General features: G+C 37.7%; 1 protein-coding gene across 32 annotated transcripts in view; it reads left to right on the plus strand.

Moving 5' to 3' along the window:
* Positions 1-17,197, plus strand: part of SORBS1 (sorbin and SH3 domain containing 1) — a 4,096,285-nt gene that overhangs the window by 3,384,218 nt on the left and 694,870 nt on the right. For all 32 annotated transcript variants that reach the window (XM_044056121.1, XM_044056122.1, XM_044056123.1 and 29 more), the window contains one exon: positions 12,029-12,176. In XM_044056121.1, the coding sequence (XP_043912056.1) occupies positions 12,029-12,176 (148 nt within the window). The remainder of the gene's footprint in view (positions 1-12,028; positions 12,177-17,197) is intronic.

A 17,197-nucleotide genomic window follows, 5' to 3' on the forward strand; every position in this document is an offset into this window, starting at 1 on the left:
AAACAGAAAGGCTTGGGGGCTCAGAAGCCTACAAACAGTCTAGACCACTTACAGGAAAGGCAGGAAACAAGCTTAATTTTTTTTCTTTACCAGATGCTCTCTTTGTACACAGTAGGAGTGCCTGAAATCAGAATATGATCTCACTGCACTCAGTTTTGTGAGCAAATGAGATGGGAAAATAAGGAGTATCCAAACACAAATGTACAAGAGGGGCGGGCAGTTTCAAAGCCACCAAGAATAACCCCAAAGTAAAAACAGGTAGGGTGGGTGAGGAACTAACAAAAACATCCAGTTGAATACAGCTAGATTTTAGCCGGCCAAAGCTGAGGTTTTAAGCAGAAAATATTCCTAAATGTACCACTTAAATAGGCAGTGACTGGCTATCAATGAATGAGACTATTCCTGCCAGCAATTACTAACAGAAATAAAAATCTAGCAAGCACTAGTTGAAAACTTCCAGTTCAGTTAATATTCAATGCAACACAAATAAATCAATTTAAATGCCATATTATTTGAAAAATGTGCAGATAAAAGGTACTTAAATTCTCTTATACATCCAGTTGAATACAGCTAGGTCTTAGCCAGCCAAAGCTGAGGTTTTAAGCAGAAAATATTCCTAAATGTACCACCTAAATAGGCAGTGACAGTCTATCAATGAATGAGACTACTCCCGCCTGGAATTACTAACAGCAATAACAATCTAGCAAGCACTAACTGACAAAACAGAGTCAAAACTTCCAGTTCAGTTAATATTCAATGCAACACAAATAAATCAATTTAAATGCCGTATTATTTGAAAAATGTGCAGATAAAAGGTACTTAAATTCTCTTGTATGTCCAGTTAAATACAGCTAGATCTTAGTCGGCCAAAGCTGAGGTTTTAAGCAGAAATTATTCCTAAATATACCGCTTAAATAGGCAGTGACAGGCTATCAATGAATGCGACTACCCCCGCCTGCAATTACTAACGGCAATAAAAGTCTAGCAAGCACTAACTGACAAAACAGAGTCAAAACTTCCAGTTCAGTTAATATTCAATGCAACACAAATAAATCAATTTAAATGCCATATTATTTGAAAAATGTGCAGATAAAAGGTACTTTAATTCTCTTATACATCCAGTTGAATACAGCTAGATAGCTGGCCAAAGCTGAGGTTTTAAGCAGAAAATATGCCTAAATGTACCACTTAAATAGGCAGTGACAGGCTATCAATGAATGAAGACTACCCTTGCCTGTAGTTACTAACAGCAATAAAAATCTAGCAAGCACTAACTGACAAAACAGAGTCAAAACTTCCAGTTCAGTTAATATTCAATGCAACACAAATAAATCAATTTAAATGCCGTATTATTTGAAAAATGTGCAGATAAAAGGTACTTAAATTCTCTTATACATCCAGTTGAATACAGCTAGATCTTAGCCAGCCAAAGCTGAGGTTTTAAGCAGAAAATATTCCTAAATGTACCACTTAAATATGGAGTGACAGGCTATCAATGAATGAGACTACCCCCACCTGCAATTACTACCAGCAATAAAAATCTAGCAAGCACTAACTGACAAAACAGAGTCAAAACTTCCAGTTCAGTTAATATTCAATGCAACACAAATAAATCAATTTAAATGCCGTATTTGAAAAATGTGCAGATAAAAGGTACTTAAATTCTCTTATATGTCCAGTTGAATACAGCTCGATCTTAGCCGGCCAAAGCTGAGGTTTTAAGCAGAAAATATTCCTAAATGTACCACTTAAATAGGCAGTGACAGGCTATCAATGAATGAGACTACCCCTGCCTGCAGTTACTAACAGCAATAAAAATCTAGCACGCACTAACTGACAAAACAGAGTCAAAATTTCCAGTTCAGTTAATATTCAATGCAACACAAATAAATCAATTTAAATGCCATATTATTTGAAAAATGTGCAGATAAGAGGTACTTAAATTCTCTTATACATCCAGTTGAATACAGCTAGATTTTAGCTGGCCAAAGCTGAGGTTTTAAGCAGAATATATTCCTAAATGTACCACTTAAATAGGCAGTGACAGGCTATCATTGAATGAGACTATCCCTGCCAGCAATTACTAACAGAAATAAAAATCTAGCAAGCACTAGCTGAAAACTTCCAGTTCAGTTAATATTCAATGCAACACAAATAAATCAATTTAAATGAAGTATTATTTGAAACATGTGCAGATAAAAGGTACTTAAATTCTCTTATACATCCAGTTGAATACAACTAGATCTTAGCCGGCCAAAGCTGAGGTTTTAAGCAGAAAATATTCCTTAATGTGCCACTTAAATAGGCAGTGACAGGCTATCTATGAATGAGACTACCTCCCCCTGCAATTACTAACAGCAATAAAAATCTAGCAAGCACTATCTGACAAAACAGAGTCACAACTTCCAGTTCAGTTAATATTCAATGCAACACAAATAAATCAATTTAAATGCCGTATTATTTGAAAAATGGGCAGATAAAAGGTACTTAAATTCTCTTATATGTCCAGTTGAATACAGCTAGATATTAGCCGGCCAAAGCTGAGGTTTTAAGAAGAAAATATTCCTAAATGTACCACTTAAATAGGCAGTGACAGGCTATCAATGAATGAGACTATCCCCGCCTGCAATTACTAACAGCAATAAAAATCTAGCAAGCACTAACTGACAAAACAAAGTCAAAACTTCAAGTTCAGTTAATATTCAATGCAACACAAATAAAAACATTTAAATGCCATGTTTTTTGAAAAATGTGCAGATAAAAGGTACTTAAATTCTCTTATATGTCCAGATGAATACAGCTAGATCTTAGCCAGCCAAAGCTGTGGTTTTAAGCAGAAAATATTCCTAAATGTACCACTTAAATAGGCAGTGACAGGCTATCAATGAATGAGACTACCCCCGCCTGCAATTACTAACAGCAATAAAAATCTAGCAAGCACTAACTGACAAAACAGAGTCAAAATTTCCAGTTCATTTAATATTCAATGGAAAACAAATAAATCAATTTAAATACCGTATTATTTGAAAAATGTGCAGATAAAAGGGACTTAAATTCTCTTATACGTCCAGTTGAATACAGTTATATCTTAGCCGGCCAAAGCTGAGGTTTTAGTGTAGCTGAGTGTATATGGAAAGGGAATGTTTTGTTGTTTTTCCCCTCACCTTCCTACCTGAACATTATCAAGTAGAAATGTGTAAAGTTCTCACAAATTTTGTATATTTACAAATTTATTTATGAAGATGCAGTTTACCAGCTATATCACTGCTAGCTCTAGGAAAACAATAATAAAGAACAGTGTTTTGTCAAAACTTGAATATGCCCGCCCTTGGATTGCTGTCACCAACCATCATACAGCAGGCTTATCTGTTCAGTGTAACTCTTCATATTTGTACTTCATGCTGATTAAAGAAGGCACTGCTGTCATCTGCTATGTTTTGTCAGTACACTATCACACCATGAACAATCTGTTTGCAACCGCAGCCTACAATGTCCTTTAAAGTGAATTCTGTCCATCCCTAGCCAGCATATATAGCCAGGCTAGTGATCACTGTTCATTAAGAAATAATACTCCATGTTCCAGCACTTTAAAAGTCTTATTTTTATTTTATATACAACTGAAAGTGTCTTCCCTAAACTTGGCTCTGAGCTCGGCTGCAAACAGCAATGAAGAACTGGAATTCAGTCCACCAAATAATACTGCTAAAACATTTCTTTCTTCAATTAAAAAAAAAAAAATCAAATCTTCCAATCTATGTACTTCTTTCCAACAGCATCCCCCTTAACCAGGCATCCCATTCCTCTCTTGCACCAGTCTCATCTTCCAAGTTAAATTATGCAGTGTACGTATAAACTATGTTTTCTCCTTCTGCACCTGTCATTCAGTTTATTCTGTATTCCCCACCGTGCAATATCCACGTTTGTGTTTATCACCTGCTATATTTATCAAACCTGTTGTACCTAGATATAGGTTCATAGGTTTATACTAGGCTATCTGCCCTAGGGCATTTATAAGCCTAGCCAGAGTGTGTTTGGCTTTCGCAACCCATTTTAAATTCATTTTGCTATGCCCTTTTTCGAGGTTAGTATACTGTGCCTCTGTCTAACAGTGACACAGAAGTGATACCCAGGGTAAACCTACGATCTCCCATCCACTCATCAAGATTTCTCTTGAAGAGAGTCAGTGAGGGACTCTGCCTAACCTGGACTGGGATTTTATTCCAGAGTGAAGGGAGCCTCTGGGTTATGAATCTGTCCCTCCAGCATGTCCTATTTATTTCAGTGCTGAGGTTCAAGTCTCTCGAGCACGTAGCTCGATGGGATTTGGATTTTCTGAGGTGCAGCATGTCCATTAATTCCGGGTTGGACATGGCTTTATCGTCAGGCACAGATCGCCTCTGAGCAGGTGGTATGCCACTGAGTAGAGCTGGAGTTTCTTTAACTGGGCAGCATATGGCATCTGTTTGAGCCCTTTGATCCTCTTGGTGAGGTACTTTTGGGGTCTTTCCAGTTGCTGCAGGTGTCTAGTAAGGTACATCCCAAAAGGGGCATTGTACTCAATTATGGGCCTGATGAGGGATGAGTAAAGAGGCACGATGACCTCCCTGATCTAGATGTGAATCCCTTCATGATCAGGTGGGCTATATAAAATGTTTTTCTAACCACTTTGGCCACGTGGTTGTCAAATGAGAGATTGCTATCAACTTGGGTCCCCAGGTCCCTAATTACTTCTTCTGTACTTAATGGATTACCACCTATGTGGTAATTTGTGGGCACTTTGTTTTTGCCAAAGGGGATGACTATACACATTTTGCCATTTAGCTTGAGGCCATGGCTCTGGCACCAGTTGTCTGTTTCTATGAGGCCCTTTTGGAGGATGCTTGTGTCGGCTGGAGAGTCGATTATGGCGCCCAGTTTGCAGTCATCTGCAAACTTGGTCAGCCACAGTCCTTCTGTGTTGGCCTGTACCTCCGAGAAATATATACCGAACAAGAGAGGTCCCATGACTGAGCCTTGTGGGACGCCACTTGTAACTGGTTTGGAGTCTGACATGGCTCCAGCAATTCTAACCATGTGTGTTCTGTCCTTGAGCCAGTTTGCAACCCATCTAGTGACATAGGGATTTATATTTATGCTGGTGAGCTTATCTATAATGCCCGAGTGGGGTATTGTATCGAAGGCTTTTGCGAGGTCCAGGTAGGCTGTGTGGACCACCCTCCCCTCGTCAATGGCCTTGGTGACTGTTTCAAAGAAATCTACCAGGTTTAAGAGGCAGGATCTGCCCTTAACAAAGCCAAACTGGGTAGGATCCAGTGTCTGTAGGTCCCCAATATCTTTATTTATGAGGTCCATGATGATCCTTTCCATAGCTTTGCAGACCAAGCTAGTTGGGCTTATGGGGCGATAGTTTCCAGGATCCGTTGAGGCACCACCTTTGTGGAGAGGGACCACTGTTGCTGTACGCCACTCTTTAGGTACATATCCTGTAGTAAGGCTGAGATTGAACAGTAGTTTTATGTTTGGGTTTAGCTCTTCTTGGAGTTCATGTAGGATGCAACCCGGGACACCGTCTGGTCCCATTGATGCTGTGTTTTTTGCTTTGGAGAGGGCGGCTCTTACCTGAGCATCTGAGATGTCAGGGGGGCAGCACTCTGCTGGGATAGATATTTGCCCTTTTGGTGGGTGGGGAGAAGTTTGCGCTGAACCTGTCAGCTAGGATGTTGGCAATGTCTGTGGGTTTGGTGTATTTTTTGTCATTTTGGAGTAATTCTGAGCATATCTGGGAATTCCCACCCAGGTTCCTAACATAACTAAAGAAAGCCTTGTGATTATCCTTAGTGTCCTGTGCAATTTTTCTCTCGAAGCTGGCCTTAGACGATTTTATGAGTGCCCGTAGTTTTTGCTAATACTGATCAGAGATGCCTTCCCTTTTTGGGATTTTGCTCTGTCATGTAGTAGCTTCCTCCTTCTATTGTATAGTTTGTTTATGGCTGGGGTCCACCAGACAGGACGTCTGCCTTTGGAGGATTGGGTCTTGGTTTTATTTGGGATTGCATGATCCATGCATTCCTGAAGGTGTTCATAGAATGCATTTATAAAGGATTCTGCGGTCTGGGCCGTATTTTCCACAGGCTCGGGGGCTTTGAAGGATTCCACCTCGGTTTTGAGGAGTGTGAAATTTGCTTTAGAGAAGTTTTTCACTGTGGTTTTTGGGTTAACATTACCCATTCCTTTTACAGCATAATTCATTATTCTTTAACATAGGGCCCAATTCCAAATGACTTGCTCTCAGTGTAAGTGACCATTAATACTGAGGGCAGGTTTTTTGGAATCTGGCTTGCAGTGTAAGCCCGTTTATTGGCCTTGCACCAAGTAAGTCACTTCCAGTGAAAGTAAGTATTTTGGAATCCAGACAGATGTAAACACTGAGAGCAACTCTCTTGGAATTTGGACCAGAATCTTGAATTATGTCAACTTGTAAATGTCAAAAAGCACTTAAATGAATATCAGTAAAATTAAGTGTAAAATAAAATTTAATGCACTAGTTAATATCACTTTAGATTTACATAGTCTGCTTGCATGTTATCTGCAAACCTTTTTATACCACAGTATTTTTATTTGTTTGAATAACCCGCACAGCAAGCAGTGATATATTTGTAAATGTCTGTATTTACTTGGTTCTGTCTGTTGTATATGTCTTCATAATGCAGTTTACTCTGCAAACCTGTACTGAATTGTACTGTCATTTTGTGTGTCACTGTGAGATCTGGGTCCTGGCTGAAAAAGGTGAAATTGACAAGCCCTTTTACCCAGTAAACAAAATAAAATTGACATGTACAAAACATATCAGAATAGTTACATAACTGAGTTAAATTTCAAAACACACTTCAAAGCAAATGTGAAATAAAGTAAAACACCTGTATACATCTTTTACTACAATCTCCACGGTAGCACCTCATTATTGTGGGTATAATTAGGGTATAGTCTTGTCTTACTGTTGTGATAACATACATATTATAATACTATGTATTTTCAAGTCTAAACAAGAAAACATAATAGAAAATGTAGACTATTTTAGTAACCTGTCGTAACAAAATGTTTTAAGTTTGTGGTTCTAAAGTCATTCATTTATCAGTAGGTAAACAGTTTCATATTGTTTGGCAATAAAGTTCCATATTTTTCCATGCATAGGCTGTATACAAATATGGCATTAATAAAGCAGAATGAAAGGTTCTGGCAGTATGAAGATGAACTGTACCGCAACTTAGAACGTTTTCTGTATTGATAAATATCAGAAGAGGTTTGGATGCATCTTTCCTGGTTCCTTGATTATGTCACCCATTTTCTTTGCAATAGATACTGTCTTAATTGAGAATGTCAACCGTGTTTAACCTGAGCAAACATAACAAAGGAATAGTTTATTTCCTTTAGAGAGTCTTAACATCTGTAAGCCCTCTTCAGACAACCTGGTTTAAAAATTTTGTCATATGTTAAATCCTTTGATACTTAACTGTCCATCTCTTGCATGAGCCTTTCAGAAACCAGCCAGCCAAATCTGTCATCCATTTTTGAGCTGCAGCTGTTGCAGAAGTTGATTCTTCCTTGCCTGGCTGTGTGGTTCTAAGGGATGTAGACCTTATTGCAACCCATGTGACTGGGGCTTGATTAGTGGCCCTGGTCCTGGAGGAGCCAGGTGGAACGAGAGTTAAGAACTTTGGTCTGCTCACCTATGTTGAGGGGTTGGGGAGTGTTGCACACAAGCAAAGGCACATGAAGTTGATGTGATTTCAATGCTGGGAACTGGGTAATCTAATGCTCATGATTCTCAGGGAATAGGCTTAGTTTGAGAGAATACCGCTTCTGGAATTGTTGAGAAGGCCTGTGCAGTAAGCCTATTGCACAATTTCCCTTTGTGCTTTGCTGAGAGTGTGCAAGGTCTTAGTTAGGGCTAGAAAATGATAACTGAATGACTCCTGATGGCTGCTTCTTGCCCCAGTAAAAAATTGCACTATTGGTCAGAAGGGGACTAATGACTCTCAGTAAAGGCAAACAAAATGGTTAAAAAAAAAAAAGAAAGAAAAGAGTTCCTTATTAGATAGCTTTAGAGCAGCTAAAACAGTGTTGATCAATCATCCTTATTTCTGAAACTGTACCGATAAGTTAACAGTTAAGATTTTGGCATTGTTTTAAAGATGATAATGTTTAGTCATGATACAATGCATCTGCATACCAACCTCTGCATGCATAAAATATTGTAAATCAAATTACATAGGCCTTTAGACTCTATATGGACTACAATGTACTAATTACATCTTTTTAATATGTGGACATTACCATTTGCAGTGTTCATAGCTGTCAAATTTCCATCTCCTAAATGCGGTACACTATGTCCAGTAGTGTGGAACACATGCTAACAGTTTCAACTGGAAAACCCATAGGATAGTTAAAATTTTTTATCTTGTACGTATAAAAAAAATCTTATTTTATGAATTAATATGAGTCAGTGCTATTCAGCATGGTTATTCTTTTAAAAACATTCTTAACACTGAACATTTGATATATCCTTTCAATGTGGAACAGCAAGGAAACATGTATCTTTTTTAAGACTCATAGTGAGGAAAGTTCCTCATAATGAGGTACTCTTGAAAGGTACGGCTTTGCTGTAGCATTAACGATAACAGCCAACATATTTTGCATCATATTTGAAATAATGCACTTTTGCTACACTTCACCTGAAACTAGTTGTCATATACTCAGGTGAACAAGAACAATATCTTAACTTCCAGACAGAATTAAATCAATTTTAGTGGGTCATTTTTCATAGTTCATTAACCTTAAGCCTCAACAATTTTGAAAATAAATACATCTTATGGTTGAAGATTGTATTGTGGAATGTCTGAACTTGTTTAAGGCCCTTCAAACTGTTTTAAGTACTAAAGTGGAAAACTGAGCAGTAGGTTACATTGAGGATGATTTCCTTCTGCGACTCCTTGTCCAATACCTTTAATCTTCTCAGGTCTTGGCCATGTAGAAGCTTTTAAAGTAGTGTATTACTTGATTCACAGCTCTTGCAGAAATGGTTATGTAATGGTTCCAGCTGCATTTACAGTGGTTCAGTATCCTTTCTTAAAAAAATATTCTTGAGTACAAGTCATTTGTAGCATGGAATCAAACCATTTGGCTACTGAAAATTGCTTAATCTGAAATAGTTTTTAAGCTCGGATGTTTATGTACATGGTGCTAGACTATGTTCAGACTATACCACATTGACCTTGAGCATTTTAAAAATTAATTATGAAACTATATTTTCTGTGTATATTTTATACAGAGCATCAGGGTACTTGTTGTAGACCTTGAAATGGGAGACTGAGTTATGGTTCAGCAAACCACACTTAATTGAACCTTCTTTAGATAAACATAGCCACAAGCTCTTATTGTCCAAGACCACTTGCAATAACATATGATGTAAGTAGCAGTGGTTATTAAAGTCAGCACAGCAAGGTATGTTCTGTCTGTTGGGGAGATCATTGCTGGGAATAGCTTCCTCTAGTAAAATGCACTATAGCCAGTTAGTTGTCCCAAGTAATGTTGTTGTCTAAGGAATGACTGCATTCAGGAACACGGTATTATATAATTTTACCATCTGTGTGTCATTAACCATGTCCTGTTGCATTTAATATGAATGATACTGTCCGTGCAAATTCTGTATCTTTGTCACCTGTATATAGAGTTCCATATAGTTGTAGAAATAACTGTATAGCAGCATTCACAATATTTTTTAAATCATTTACTGTTTACTAAATAAATAAATAAGTAACCAGAGTAGCTGACAAAGAATAAAACCTAATTAGTTCTTATCCATGGTATACATAGATCAGTCTTAACCTGAACTATATTACACACGCGTTTAGGAACACTAAGCAAGTGATACTTTCCACAGTGTTATTCATTCTTTGCCAGGCAACCAGACAAATAACTGTATTCTAGTTGATTTTTTTACTATAAATATTTTCTGACCTCTATGTAAAAATTATTTTGTTTATGTGTAAAATCTGTTTAGCTATGCATAGTGCTTGAATTCCTTTTATCATGGGAATTTCAGTAAGTGAATCTGTCTCCTGGCAGGTTGTTGGGACTGTTTCTTTTAACTTAATTTTTTGTTTTGTTTTTTAAACTGGTATACCCCTAGGCATAAGAACCTGTTATCAAGAGCTACATGGAAGCATTGCCTGTTTAAATGACTTGCTCAGAGTAACACAGAAGTCACACAAGGACTAAGGGAATCAAACACAGTCCTATAGAATCAAATTAATTAGCAGTTTGTGGCCTTTATAATCTTTATTAAATTGCCATATCACAGCCACATCTGCTTTGAATTGTTAACTTCTAGGTGACAGTGGCCTTCTTTGTGATTTGGCTATAACAGTAACCAAAACTGAAGACAAAACATCACTGAGTGTAAACAGAAGCCACTTTTCTTTGTAGGTATTACAGGGTCATTTCATCTTTCTTTTCCCATAAGAGCAGTTACCAACACTATTCTATTTAACCATGATTCTATCAGAATGGCTGCTGTTCAAGAAATTACTTATTTGCTCTGCTGATTTTTAATCTTTCTTTGCCTTTAACAAGCAAGTGAATGAGTGTCCTCTTTCAGTCATGCTGCATGTGGTCTTGCACGCCTGACTGTCTGCTGAGGGTGAATGCTGGCATCACTGCTAGCTATTTCATATCTCTTCCCTCTCTTCTCGTATCAGCTGCTCATGAGCTAAGTGCAGATTGCTGTAGCTAGCAGAATCCTTATTATACCATGACCCCCTATTAATATTCCAAAACGTGCACGCTGATTGGCCAGCGTGCACGTTGTAAATCGACTTATACTAATGGAAAAAGGTCCGGTCGCCCGGACTTTTTCCATTAGTATAAGACTTTTTTTAAAACACTGTCTCACTATGTTAAAAGAGTTTAACATAGCGACACAGGTTTAAAAAAAGCAACGGAGATCTCCGTTGCTCTTTTTAAAGCTGTCTCACTATGTTAAACTCCTTTAACATAGCGACACAGTGTGTAAAAAGCAATGGAGATCTTGCTTTCTCCATTGCTTTTTTTTTAAACCTGTCTCGCTATGTTAAATGGGTTTAACATAGCGAGACAGCTTTAAAATAAGCAACGGAGATGTCTGTTGCTTATTTTAAAGCTGTCTCACTATGTTAAACCCATTTAACATAGCGAAACAGTGAAAAAGCAACAGATATCTTGCTTTCTCCGTTGCTTTTGCCCACAGCTCTGATGTACTGTGTAGGCATGCGCAGTACATCAGAACTGCCGCGGATGCCAGACAGCTACAGAAGGGCAGCAAAGAGGCATTATACAATGCCATTATTTAAGAAAAGTAATTGTTTCTTTTCTTAAATAATGTCATAGTATAATAGCAATAACCCACTTGTGGGTGTGGGTAATGCGGGATTTAACCACGGTTGTCTTTGTTTGGTCCCGAGGGCGAACCACACCAACCGTGGTTAAATCCCGCATTACCCACACCCAGGCGTGGGTTATTGCTATAATACTAACTTTCAGCAAATGGCACACTCTTTTCTTCTGTTTCTTCTGTTTTCTTTTTTTTTTTTACATTGTTCTGAAATGTATCAAGAATTTAGGGTTCAGTATATTTTAAGCACCAGCCAATCAGTTTTACATAAATGTTTTGTTTTATGAAATTTGTATTTAGTCATTTTGCTTTCATTTCATACCTTGTGTTGAACAGCATTTAAAAGGAAAATTTGCATGAAATGAAATTATATGTAGTTTATTACATTAAGGAAATGTAACAATTGCTGCATTTATTATTGGAAATTTGAATTATTATGATTCAAATGCTGATGCAGCATTTCTGGAATGTTTATCTGTTCTGGGTACTTTTTTCCCACTCTCTTCAGTTGTTTGGTTTCAGCCTTACATAATTATTTAAGAGCCTTCATTTTATAGATGAACAACTCTCGGTAACTAATAATTTCCTGTGTTTATTTAGGGTACATTTTCAGAAGTAAAGGAGGGTTTGCCTTCTACAGCCAGTGCAGAATCCCAGCCCTCCTTTACATCACTTGGGAAGCCTTCTTCTGTTTATCCTTCCACAACAATCGTCAACCCTACTATAGTTCTCCTGCAGCACAACAGAGGTAAGGAGCAGAATATGCAGACTTTGTATTATACACTGTTACAGTTTATGAATATAGAGAATGTAGGACAAATTTGTTTTAGGCATGAACATACAAAACCATTTTATGCTTTTATCTATGACTTTTATGCCATCATTTACAACAGAGGCAGAGAGAAAGTTAACTTTCTGTGTAATTTTGTTGTGGGAGTATGCTACACTAATTGGTGTAATTTAGTCTTCATACATGTTCAGATGAAAAATGCAGTTTTAGGGGTGTGTCTGCAAGGAAAACATCCCGAAGTGTGCTTATCTACAAAACAATGTAAATACTCCACTATTCATTTATGGTCTAGCTAGTTTGTTTTGAATAGGAGTGTATAATCAGTGAAAAAGAGATGTCTACTTTCTCCCCTAGAAGGTTCAGAAAGCGTTGAATGCTATTGTACTGCAGAGACCATGACCCCATCTTCAGGGTTTAGAGTAGCATTTTGTGTGTGCGTGTGTGTGTGTTATTCTTTAATTTTTTATAGAGGATGGATTGATTTAATGTTGTGCTTACTGTCTGTGTTGTAAACCTTCATTTTCTGAGTGAAGGAGAAGCATCTGTCTGTGAAGAAGTCTCTTACCCTGAGTTTTGGTCTTTTTTTTTGTGTGTGTATGTGTCCTGTTTCTTCAAAAAGGGTAGATGATAAGGAGCTTGGAAAGTGCATTGCTGCACTTTAGGGAGTAGGGATTCACACTGTTCTGTGGTCATTCATATTTCTGTGGATATTTGCATATTAAAACCTTAAGGATACCATATCTCTTACCTCCTTCATGCAGTATAAATGCAGCACCTCAAGCTTACACTGTCTGACCTGATAAAGGGGGGATGACTTTTGGCTGCTTGATTTTTTTTTCCCCTCTTATCACCTTGAATAGCCCTCTTGCAGCCTTGTTGCTGTTCATTCCTTCGTGGGTGCCAACAACTGAGGAGAAGGTGTTACCCACTGATATTGACAGTTGTGTTTCATGGCATCAACACTTGAAACAAGTCAATACTTTCTTTCAGAAATAGGTTGTGTCTTCTGTTGCTTAGCTTTACAGAGTAAACACACCAGATTTTTCTGCTCTTTATTACCTGAGAGATGTGCATTCAGATCTACAAATAGTGTAATGCTTTTTATTAAACTATGTTGGGAGTTATGTGATCCTGTTTCTGTCAGTGAAATCAGAAATGTTTAATGAGCTTTGAGGTCAGTGCTGCATAACTCCTTAGTCAGCCACACACAGCATAACTATTTATAAACTTTGAAAAATATTCCAGCATCAAAACAACAAAATCAACACTAACACAGTGCACTGGTAGTAAACACAAACCCATTTAACAGAGCTATATTCATCCTTTGATCGCTGTTGCAGTAGCCTAAGCTATGTTGGTTATATCCTGCCAAGCATATGGCAAACATCCAGCTTCCAACGCTTTAGAACACCTACCATGCACCCTAACCACTGAAGGGCTTGAGGAGAGACTTATAAAGTCAGTAGTTAGGGGGAGCCAAACCTTCATAATGTTCTTGTTGTCAAAATGCACTCTCTCTGCACAGTCTGAAAGCTGCAAAATTCCTATGAAAAGGTTCAGTAACTCTTCCCGGATCTGCTACTCAATTTTTCAGCATTCTTTCCAGCTAAACCATGGAGCAGGCTTCAAACTCCTCAGTTCTTCCTTCTCCCATCCTCAAGAAAAAAGTTACATGTGAATCTTTGATAGCCATGCAACTTCCTCACTGCCTCAGCTGATAAGTGACTCTGCAGTGGCCAAAATTAGGCACCTGAGACTGCACATCATCTTCTTTTGAGTGCACTGGTGTTGCTCCTCATGAAACCACTAATATTGCAGGTGTGCTGAGGAGGAAAGAGCTGGGATACAGGATCTTTACTACCTAGACCTAGTAAGGCATTGTTAAATTTAATTCTGGTGGCTGCCAAAAAAGCAATTACTAGAAAATGGAAATCAAAAAGTCTACACCAACCATATTTGTTGTAGTCAATATTGTAACAGAGATAAAATATGTAAATGCAGTTTTTAGAAAAGAGTAGGAATAAATTACATAGAGAAATGGAAATTGTGGGAACTGTACATGCTGAAAATTTTTTGAGGAGGATTGAGGTTTTAATGAAGTCATGACTCAACCAATCTATGTAATGTTGGATTGATTATACCATACAAAAGTATATACATGATATATAATGTCTGTTACTGTGAACAAGTTAATATGGTTTGTTTTTGTTTTATATAAATGTTAGTTTGCTTATGTCACAAGAGATAATTCTGTAAGGGTGTTTTAAAAACTTAAAAAAGATTGAAAAAGACTCTTCAGAGATAATTGTATTTATCACCTTTGGCCCAGGCAACAGTGGTTCTTCCTTATTTTCAAAATGACCAAGGGCAATTACTGCAAAGTTTCCCACAGACTGGACAAGTAGTCCGTTTTCAGCAGAAGCCTGGGGAGAAAAGCTCCACATGTTACTTAATATATAAACGTTTATACAGATAGTATAGTACAGTATGTGTAGTAATACAAACCAATACATTGACTATACATGGAGAGAAACTTATATACATATTGTACAATAAATACATAGAGAGAAACTTATTTACATATTAACATAAGACAAAAAATAAAACAATGTGATTAGTTAATATTATAGTATGAATAAGCAGATAAGAGAATTTAGAATTCATAGTGATTATTGAAGTGATGAGAGATGTTATGAAAAATGAGAAATAGTGAAGAGATGAGGGAACATTAGTGAAAAAGAGAATAGTAAAGTTAGTACAAATATGGGTGAGGGGAAGGAAAGAGAGGAAAGGAAGGCGAGGAAGAAGTTTAGTTAGATATACTAAGGAGGTGAGAGAGATGATAGGTATGAGAATGTGAAAGTGTGTGGGGGGGGGTGGCAGGAATCAACCAGGGGATATGCTTGTGCAGCGCTCATACTCATACAAGACAGGGGTTGTTGGATACACCCCACCCCAAAACTTCTTCAGTTGACTGCCTGTATGCAAGCGTTTTAATACCTTTTAGGCACCCGTTTTCTGAGGATGGGCAGCAGGTACTAAAGGAGGCTAAGAAACCTGCTGTAAGAGATTTCATAGCTGGTGCCAAGGCAAGAACCAGGCCGCTCTGGTTCAATATTTCAATATTTGTGTGAGTTCGTATGCTGTGGCCTTCTTTAATTTTCTATCAAGATTAACCTCTTTGCCATCACTGCTTACCTGCCCATGGATCCCCCTTTCTACCCAGCTTCAAGTCCAACAATTTTTGAAAGGTGGTACATATACCCATTTACTGAGAAAACAGATGGCTCCTTCTCGAGATCTCAGTTTTGTTCTATAGAAACATGTACATTTTTCATTTGAACCACCTCATCAGGCTGAACTGAAGTTCATAATTTTAAAAAGAGTGTTACTTTTTGCTCTGACCTCTGCAAGAAATATCTGAGTTACAAGTTCTTATGATGAGTCAGTCTTATCTCATGTTTCATAAGTGTAGGGTATGTTTGAGAGAAAATACTTAATTTATGCCTAAAGTAGTTTCAGATTTACATTGTGTCAAGCTGTTAACTTGCCTGTCTTTTTCCAGGCACAAAAATAAGTGAGAGAGGATTTTGCAAACTCTGGATGTCCCCAGACAACTCAGATACTATACTGAAATGACTAAAACCTTCAGCAGTTCTAATCAGTTGTTTATTTCCTATGAAGGTAAGAAAAAGGGTGCAATCTGTGTCAAAACAGACAATTTCTAAACGGTTGTCTTTGCTTTTTTCTTTTGCTGTCACCATAGCAAGTCACTTCTTGGCAAGGTCAGTGACTATTGTGCCAGGAACTTGGCTTCTTCTTCTGTTGCTTTGTGGAAATGGAGGGACTGCAGAAGTATTCTAGAGATGGCAGCTTGGTCTTCTGTGCATACTTTTACAAGACATTACAAATTGGATGCCTTTTCCAGGTCAAAGCAAACTTTGCTAGCCAGGACTATATTCCAGTTGTTCCTGCATTCTGATCCTTCCTCTTCCCTTGCTTTGTAATCTGTGGTAATCTTCCCATATAACTAAGGCTACTGCAACAGTGATCTGATAATGAACATAATACAATTGTGTAAGTAAATTTGCCGTAACAATAGATAGTCGTATAGGTCACTTTTGTCCTGGGGCAACTTCCTTCCATCCCTCTTTTTGTGTTATGTTACTTAAAAGTCACGGCTCTAGCCTTCCTTTCTCTGTGGCAAGAAAGCTCTGAGGATTTTGCATTTTAATCACTGATTTTATATTGTTTTCCCCAAACCCTTCAGTAGTTAGGGTGCATGGACGGTGCTCTTAAGCTCTGGAAATTGGCTGATTGTCATATCCTTGGCAGGATGTAACACATGTACCTTAGGCTGTGCCAACAGGGATCTATTCAAACATCTACTGCCGTGATAAGTTTACTCAAACAACTGTACTATTCACATTAAAAGATACCATTATAAATGTAGAAAGAGGATATAGATGCGAACTTTATTTATTACTTTAGCATAAAATTTTAACAGAAAAAAATACTCTGTCATTCTGATTGTACTGAATAGTACCTGGACGTGCATTATAACAAGCAATAGTATGCAATAGCAGTGCATAAGTGAATGAGCTGATATGTTCCCCCATCCGTACAGGAATCTATCAAGTATGCAGAAGTTGTACATAAATAAATGAGCTGATACATTTCCCTCACCCATAAAGGCATCTATCGAGTATATTCTAATGTGAGATGTCTGCCACAAACTGAGAAAAGCAACAGTGAAAAAAGCATGAAAAGGTAACATAATATTGTATTGTATATCAACAGTTACTTGTTCCATGCCTCCATTCACTGCCTGTGTGGAGTTTTGCATAGTCCCTCCTTGTCTGTGCAGGTTTTACTGGTTCTCTAGTTTCTCCCATCTCCCCAAAACATGCTGGTTGATTAGCTATGCCATATTATCTACAAATATACATACATACATACATATAAGTGTGTGTGTGTGT

The sequence above is a fragment of the Protopterus annectens genome, chromosome 14.part0 (assembly GCF_019279795.1).
Source record: "Protopterus annectens isolate FY-2018-M chromosome 14.part0, PAN1.0, whole genome shotgun sequence".
Taxonomy (NCBI): Eukaryota; Metazoa; Chordata; order Ceratodontiformes; family Protopteridae; genus Protopterus; species Protopterus annectens.